This window comes from Abramis brama, assembly GCF_963993115.1.
Source record: "Abramis brama genome assembly, chromosome: 12".
Taxonomy (NCBI): Eukaryota; Metazoa; Chordata; class Actinopteri; order Cypriniformes; family Leuciscidae; genus Abramis; species Abramis brama.
In genome coordinates, this window is record NC_139974.1 from 17,317,773 (window position 1) to 17,326,653 (window position 8,881).

Sequence of the window (8,881 nt, forward strand, 5' to 3'; positions counted from 1 at the left end):
GATACGGAAATGACGTCTGCTGTCCATCCACTGGTGTCCAGCCACTGGTGTCTAGCAAGAAGTGAGTCTGCGGGGCTGCAGCTGGATGCCTCTCCTGCTTTCAGGTGACCGATTGAAGTCCTGTCCTGACTTCCGTGTTGTGCTATTTACATACACCAAATTCCTTCTGGATACACAGAACTTGCCTGGGAACCCGTCTTTTAGTGGCTTTCAGGTAAATAGACGCTCGAGATAAATTGGTGTGTTTGAGCACAGGTATATTGGAGCCCTTAACGTTATGACACGTTTTAGTGTCCTGATTTTCCTGATTGGCTGGGAAAAAATGCATAAGTAGAACCCAGTAACGTTAGACCGTTCACTATCAGAAAGTCTTGGAAAAACAACCAAAGACCTACGACCTACACAGCTTCACATTCTCACGAAAAAGTAAGTGAAATATGTTACAGTTTCATGATGTTGTGGTTGTAATGCAAGGGTTTGGGGTTTAACCTTAAGCCCTTTCCCTCGTAGGGCCGGCACTGCGCATGCTCATATGACTGTTATGACTCATATGGGTCCTGTAACGTTAGCTGTAATAATGGATATATAGCTCCAGCTAATGGCTGTAATTCACCATGTGTTATTGTGTTTATAACATTATGTGTTTATGATTATTAATATATCCATGGTATTATCTTATGATACAGCCGAGGGATGTATGCTATGCTGTAAAGCCTGTTACATGGATGTAACGTCATTAGCATTTCCCAAAACTGCCGGGGCTATCGGCTCAAGCTAAATAATGGAGCTAGGTAGCTAACGTTAACGTAATATCTTATAACTTATGTCCCTAAGATCCGATGTGGGTTTAGGGTTTAACACTTATCTTACGATACATCCGAGGGCTGTATGCTGTAAAGCCTGTAATGGAAGTATTAAGTGAAGCTCTGTTCATGAAACTGCAGGCTAACCTACTAGCTAGCTAACGTTAGTAGCACGACAAAGATTACATCTCCTTGGCAATATAAACATAATGCCTCCACCACCTGCATGTAAGTGTTTTTTTTTTGCCATGTGCAAGAAACCTACCATAAATGAACTGACCAATAATCATATCTACTTTTTTTTTTAGATGAGCAAACACCACACAGAAAAACAGCCGGTCGCCCAGAATTGGATGGGTCTATTGTGACGCAAGCTCGGCCTGAAGGTACAGTGGCTTTGAATTTTCCATTTCCAATTAAATACAATTTCATGACAAGGAACTTGAGAGTAACTTGACTTTTTTGTTGTTGTTGTTGTTAACAGCAGAACTCATTACACAGAGGGAGGTGGCTCAGCCATGGAGACTGAAATGAGAGGTAAGAAGACTCCCTTAAGTTGTTCACATGCAAGTATATAATGTATAACAACTGAAACTAACACCATTAATTTTTCCGTAGCTGTGAGGACATCCATTACCCGCATGGCACAGCGGATGGACGCATTTGAGGAGAAGATGGAGCAGAAGATGGATGAGCTGCTCATGCTCTTAAGGAGCTCCCAGGCACCTCCCTCTGCTCCAGTCGATGACCTGTTGCTGTCGCCCTGCTCAACAGTCACAGAGCTGGAGGAGTTCGACAGGAGTCTCGGTCAACAGGAGAGGAGGGACAAAATGGTAATTAAGTGGCCATAGTCCTGCCCTACCCTGCCTTAAGATTACACTATATAATTGCATAATTTCAAATATCAATATCACTGAACTGACGGCTCTTACAAAATGAGATTGTACAAGCTCTCCACTTTGTTCTACATGTATAATTTGTATTTCTATATGTTTTACAGCAACTTTTCCTGACAACCCTTGGAGGTTCGACCGGAGGTACTGCCATCCGTCGCATGCTACGGCGAGTGGCAACCAATGACATGCTGAAACAGTATAGTCTGCGGGGCAGAAAGGCAAAGAAGGCCTTCCAGGACCTGACAATCTGCAGGGTTATAACAGGCATGTGTTATTTTATTGTACACATCAGTATTATGCTTAGCTTGGAGGTTTTAATTTGACTTGTAACTTTGCTTCATTTTGACTTCTACTCTAGCGGCCTCCTAGAAAAACTTCCCTGCGCTGACTGCAGCAGACGTGGAGGACTTGATTGGGCAAGTGCTGAAGTATGCTAGCCTGGCAAGCCAGACCTACATCAAGATGTTGGGTCTGGCAACTCACCATAGACACGGCTCAATCCGAGGGGCGGGATAAACGGCTGTCTTTCAAATTCCCTCTGCACGCAATAGGACAGCGCTTCAACCAACCAGAGCGTTTTCCCAACAGCGGAGCTAGTTGATAGATTCAACTTTTGCCATATCTGGCCGGCAAAACTACGAACACAACTTCCTTTTTTTAAGAATGACTTAAGTGCCGTTCTTTGCTCTTTTCTCAGAGAAAAACTTAACTCCAAGTCCTCCAGAGTCGCGGACAAAGGCGATTCGAAAGATGTTCGCCAGCAGCCGCCATTCTTTGTTTTCAAGTAGCAGGGAACCGTCGCAACTCTGTCGTCATTATGTTAAGCCCGCCCCGCCTACTCTATACACGACGTGATTGGCCTGACCCAATTTAGGTTTTTGCAGCTCGAAAGTCAATGGAGAGTTGCTAGACTGCCCTGGCTGCAAAATACATTTTGCTGCCGCTAGGGTGCGTCTAGATTTCTAGGCTAGAAGTTTGCCCCACACAGACGGTAAATTGAAATTCGTCTATGTGATGTTCATAATAATCAAAGGAATGGGAAAACTATCAATATTTTATTTTTATGTTGATTTATGTCATAATTTGTTAAATGTTTAAATGTCTGAATAAATAAATCTGAATCTAAAAAAAACAGGGTTGTTAGTAAGGCAATTTGTCTTGCTTTTGTCAACATGTTCATTCTTAGTATGACATATCAAACTTTTGTTTTATTTCTTTTTAGGCCAGCTGAGAAGGACTGAGCCAGGCATTCATATAATATTTTTAATCTTACAGTTCAAACTACAATCCGGCCTCTAGTTCATAAATGCCAGAGGAGAACTGTCCCCGACTGAGCCTGGGTTCTCCCAAGGTTTTTTTTTTTCTCCATTAGGTCACCTGATGGAGTTTTAGAACACCATTAGGTCACTTGATGGAGTTTTTTCGGTTCCTTGCCACTGTTGCCTTTGGCTTGCTCAGTTGGGGATATTTTGGGGATATTTAATTTTATTTTATCAATCAATAAATTCCACTAGAAACAAACCTTGTTGTATTATTTTATTTTAATTTAATACTGTGAAGCTGCTTTGATACAATCTGTATTGTGAAAAGCGCTATACAAATATACTTGATTTTATTTTATTTGAGCCTTCAAAACCATGGAGCTCTATTTTTATTTTTTATTTTTTTATTAAAGCAATTGTATTTTTGCCAATTTGGCCATTCACCTAAACATTACATACTTTATCATTCCAATATGCATCTTGCACACTACATTTGCACTTACATTTGCACTCTTCATCCCACTCCATTTGTACTTGTATTGATATTATGTCTTATTTGTATAGTTGTATACTAAAACTGTATAAAATTGATTCTGATTCTTGTATTATAGTTTTTATATATATAGCCTTTTATTGTTAATTTTATATTGTATATTAAAGTATTATTATATTTAAATCCTGTCAAGTTTACTCATTCATTCCTGCTAATATATAATAATTCAAACTTGCTCATGCACAGACAGTTTAAAGTAATAATAAAATTGTTAAAGTTTTTTAAAGGTTAGGGGAATGTAAAAAAAGAACGTTAGGGGAACGTTCCCTAAAGGTTGCAATGCAACTAAAGACTAAAACCTAACCAAACCCTAACCTTAAGGGAACGTTCCCGCAACCAAAAACGAACGTTCTGGGAACCATAAATTGTTAGCTGGGTTTGATATCAGAAGTCAAGTCACCTTTAGTGCTTTTTACAATAAAGATTGTTTCAAAGCAGCTTTACAGTGATGCGTTTGTTTCTGCTGTACAGCAGATCTAGAAGAAAATAGCGTCATAGTCCAGCTTAAGTTCAGTGATGGTTCATTTTTGTTATAAAAAAATATTTATTTAGTTAATTTCTGTACAGTTCCTCTGGAGCTCAGCTCAGTTCTCATATAATGGTGTCAATGCAGGCAGATTAATAATATGGTTAAATATTAAATGTCCTCAACTAAGCAAGCCAAAGGCAACAGTGGCAAGGAACCGAAACCAGGCTCAGTCAGGGGGCAGTTCTCCTCTAGCCAACGAACAGTGTATGATTATGATTGAGGCAGCATTACAGATCAGAAGTCAAATTGGATCAGAACATTCAGAAATAAGTAATAGTATAACTGAAGAGGTAAAACGGCTATAATTTTAAGACCATAGTGTTTGACAGATGTTTATATGTATATTTTTGTTTCCATTTAACATTGACACATTTTCCAGGTAAAAAAAAAAAAAAACATGATTAAAAAGAAATCTTGGATTACATTAAGTGAACGTAATGTGATATTAAAACCAAATATATAAACTTAAGTTTAAGCATGTTTTCTTAATGCACACCATAACATTTTCAGATTTTGTGTATTTTATGTGAACAGAATTTTTTTTTTTAGTACTTGTTTACTTTGATACATCAGACAGGCCAATCATAAGGTAATGAAGTTTTTTCTTTTTTGTATTATTCAAGGCCACAATAATAAGGTTTTAGTCACATTTAACATTATCTGCCTGATATATATATATATATATATATATATATATATATATATATATATTTTTTTTTTTTTTTTTTTAAACATCTGTCTGAAAATAGAAAGCAGATTAAATATACAAATTTATATCATGTAGTCTAGTTTTCTGGTCAGTAAATACAATGACCAAAAAAAAATCAGAAGTCCACATTATTCACAGGTGTATGTGATATATAGCTTATTTTTTCCAAAACATGTGTAATTGAATAAATTGTATATGAAGGGTTTTGTTATTGATAGAAAATGTTAGCATTTTCTATGTGTTGTTCCACTGTTTTACTTTATAGCTGTCCACTGCTGAAACCATAGAGGCTGAAACCTTAACTGCTGTTGTGGACAGCGTCACTTTAAAAAGTGTCTATACACCGTTCAGTCTCATATTTCTTAATATTTACTTAATTTTATTTTTTGTACAATAATTTCTCATCCAGTATTTTAGGAGGCACTGCCTTCATTGGGAATGCGGCTGATACCGTTAGATGCTTCGTTCCCGTGACTGCATTCACACTAAATATGAATGTCAAAACGATAGGTGTGTTTGACTTCACGCAGACCGATCGGTGTATGGCATCAAAGTACCGCGAGAGCGATTAGAGGGCAGGGGGCTTCAAATGCTTTTGAATCACTCTCGCGGTAGGCTACTTTGATATCATACACCGTTCGGTCTGCGCAAAGCTGCGTTAAGTCAAACGCACCCATCGTTTTGACATTCATATTCATAACGCACCTTTTGACTTCATGCGGAGACTGATTCGTGTCTGCTTTGAAGCAGTGCACATTGGTTAGAATTTGTTTTCTATTTTTTCCCCCATTGAATACTTTCTGAAGTTTTTTTCTTTTTTCTTCGAACAATAGTAGAGTCAAGGGGGTCAAAATGAAAAAAAAAGTAGTAATAATAAAAAATATGATAAAATAGTAAATATAATAAAAATATTAATAAAAATATTTGTGGAGTCAGTCCACAAATAAACATGCCTTTTTACAAAAAGACCTGTAGAAGAGTTTACACTTTATAGCTTTTTAATAGTACAGTTACATCTGTGTTTGTGAAATTTAACTGATAAAATTGTAAGATGAAGTAAATATGGTTCATTTTTAATACGTTATCATACCTTAAAAGTATAAAATATATATATATATATATATATATATAAAAAATCTGAATGAATTTGTCAACTATAAACATGCATATCCAACAGCTTTTTCACATAGCTACAATGCCAACAAAAGATGGGGCACAGTTTCCAGTGGGAAAGAACAAAAAGAGCAGCTCACATCAGTGTCCTTAAATATACAAAGAAAGTATTTAACATGACAAAGTATTATCTTGAAAGAAATTTCTATCATCTTATTTGTAACAAATATATAGGGAGAGAGCAGGGAGTGTTGTAGCACTGTCAGTTTAACAAGTTAGAACAGAGCTATGGTGATGTCATCAATATCATACACTCCCATCACCTTTTTGAGCTCATAGGAGAAGTGACTGTGAGCAATACTGAAGATTTTATGCACACACACACACACACACACACACACACACACACACACACACACACACACACACACAAAAAAACTTTTCAGGAAAAGTAAATCGTCAGGATTATATTTTGCTTAGCATCCATTTCATTATAGATACAATTATTTGACTTGCATAACCTAAAGTAGCTGTTTCTCTAGTTTAATTTGATGCTTTGCATACATGCAAAAAGAGTTAGCTATGTTTTGGCTGTTTGGGTTGGGAATAGTTGTAATAGTTAATTAAAAATGTTACAACCAACCCCTTATGATGATTCCAATCCAGTCCAGTTATTAATCACATCCTGTTAAGGATTCATGTGGTAAATATGTTTTCATCGTAGTTTATGTGCAAGTCTCTTATCAGATAAAAACATTTGCCTCAATTGAACACTTTTTTTTTTTTTTATTATTATGTGATGCCGCAAAACACTCAAGGCAGTTGTTTTGTGCTAAATTTAAAGTCCTAAAAGAAATACAATATAATTTTTTTGTCACTTTAAATTAACTTTATTCAAAAGTGATTTTTTTTTTGTTCTTCAATAAAGTTATTGCATAAATTAGTGTTCATCTTATTTCAGCAAATCACCTCATTGTTACATCTATCCAGGCTAGTGTTACACCCCACCCTAGTTGTGGGGTAGCTTGTAACAACGGAAATCTTTGAATTTGACATTAACTCACATAATCTGTGATTGTGTAGTACACATCCAAGTTAGTTTTATTTATAGTACACAAATGTAGCTACCGTGTATTAAAGTTTGAGAGATCTATCACAAATTACTCTGATGCTCAAACAAACATTGTTATACCATCCCCGTTCTTCCCTAGGATATTACAACAAAATATTCTCCCAATTAAGATCACCAACATACTTGGTCCAGTAATAGTGTACGGTTTGGTGGCCATCTCTTTTCAAAACAGCTTTGTTATAATTTTAACTTGTAAAAATATTACAACACACAGTATTGACTGGGTAAAAGTAAGTCAGGGAAATAGATTACACCTGTACACGGAGAAACAACACCAGAATGAATGGCACAAATTTGCAGGGGGGTCAGAAAAATGTAAGAAATCCTTAAATCATGGGATCCATGTCAATTGAACAACTGACAAACCCAAAACCATTCCTTTATCACGCTCTAAAAAAAAGTGACAATTATCTGCGGAAAAAAATATGCTTGTAAATCTGCTTCCATACCAACAAATCTTGACCATGAAAGGCACAAACTTTTACAGTTTTATCTATTTTATAGTCACACATTAACCAGAAACCAGTCAGAAAAAAAAGTATTTTTAGTCGTTTAAAGTCTTTCATTGAGTCTTTTAACCAATTAATTTGATGTAATTAAATGTATTATTTGAGTGGATTTTTTTTATATATATAATTGGTCAATACGTGGCAGTATTTTTATCTAGATGTATGGAGGAAGCAACAAATGTCAGTCTTGAAATGCCTTCAGCTTTGGTCGGAAGACAACAACTTTTGAGAAACAACCAGAGATTACTTTTATTTATTTATTAATTAACAGTCAAAGAAACTCTATTGTATTCTTGAAATAATATCTACAAAATAGTTAACAGGGTTTCATCAACGGGAATACCATCAATGGATAAAATAAGTACAGTCCTTTAAAGCAAATATATCTCATTTTTGAATGTGAAAGAATAGGCTTAAAGCCTTAGAAAACAACTAAATTATTTCAATTGCATGCTGAACTTAATAATTAATTTTAATAAACAGGGCTATGTCATCTGTGAGCTGGTTAATCAAAATGCTTTCTACCAGCAAAATTGACTCTTGCTGTCTTTATTAAAATGGCAAAAGACTTGAGCAACAAAAAAAAGATAGAAACTTATTTAGGTTTAAAGTGTATATAAACTTCAAACCTTTCACTTGCACTGATATAGCAAGATGTTTTCTTTCAGTTGTCCTCTTTTATGGACAACTTTACTTGCTGTGTAATTGTGGTTATATTTTTCCTATTTTTCAATCTCTTAATCTTTGGCAGAAGAGAGAAGTGAAACACTTTGTTTTTACGTCATGTGATTGGCTGTTCGCTACTGATGTCACACTTTCATGTGTGACCACAGTTATTCATCAAGTCAGGATCAAAGGCTTGAGTTGACAGAAAGTTGATGGTCAGTGTCATGGTACCAACAAAGCCTGATTGGACTGGTTTGGTTTTGTCAAATTGAAATGAATCCTGTAACCCTGAGTTTGTTCAACTACCTTCCTGGTATGGGCCCTTGAAAAAGTTAATTACGTGGTGCTTCTCAATACTCAAATTGATGCTTCCTCACTCCTCCAGCCTGTAACCCGGTAATTGATCAAAGAAAGCCATCTTGAAGGACATCTCAATTCTCGAATTGTACCGTGAAGAACGATGAGTGAGGAAGCTTCAAGACTACATACTACAGAGTTACAGGCTGGTGAGTTTGATCAAGGTTGGAACTAAATTGTGCAGGAAAGTGAACCTTAAGGGTCGGAATTAAGAACCGCTGAATTAGTACAAAAAACAAAAAAACATACAGGTTAGAACAACATGAGGGTGAGTAAATAATGAAATAACTTTTTTTAAATGTGAACTATCACTTTAACTGCTCAGTTCCATTGTGAGTGACCAGTTCATCTG

General features: G+C 36.0%; 1 protein-coding gene across 8 annotated transcripts; it reads left to right on the plus strand.

Annotated features, from left to right (window-relative positions):
- Positions 1–3,213, plus strand: LOC311094222 (uncharacterized protein). 8 transcript variants are annotated; one of them, XM_084132003.1, is made up of 6 exons: positions 1–426; positions 1,112–1,189; positions 1,288–1,340; positions 1,422–1,636; positions 1,804–1,963; positions 2,058–3,213. In XM_084132003.1, exons 3-6 carry the CDS (start codon positions 1,322–1,324, stop codon positions 2,066–2,068), a joined length of 405 nt encoding a protein of 134 aa, XP_083988129.1. In that variant the 5' UTR covers positions 1–426; positions 1,112–1,189; positions 1,288–1,321; the 3' UTR covers positions 2,069–3,213. The 8 variants fall into 8 exon arrangements, with proteins under 8 accessions (XP_083988129.1, XP_083988131.1, XP_083988133.1 ...); XM_084132005.1 differs by having other exon boundaries at positions 4–214; XM_084132007.1 differs by having other exon boundaries at positions 4–104; positions 2,058–2,823.
- Positions 3,214–8,881: the final 5,668 nt, after the last annotated feature.

Bases quoted from the DNA above. Each gene is read 5' to 3' on its own strand.
- LOC311094222 (XM_084132003.1), top strand. The intron at 1,637-1,803 runs GTAATTAAGTGG...TATGTTTTACAG, and splicing joins AGGAGAGGAGGGACAAAATG to CAACTTTTCCTGACAACCCT.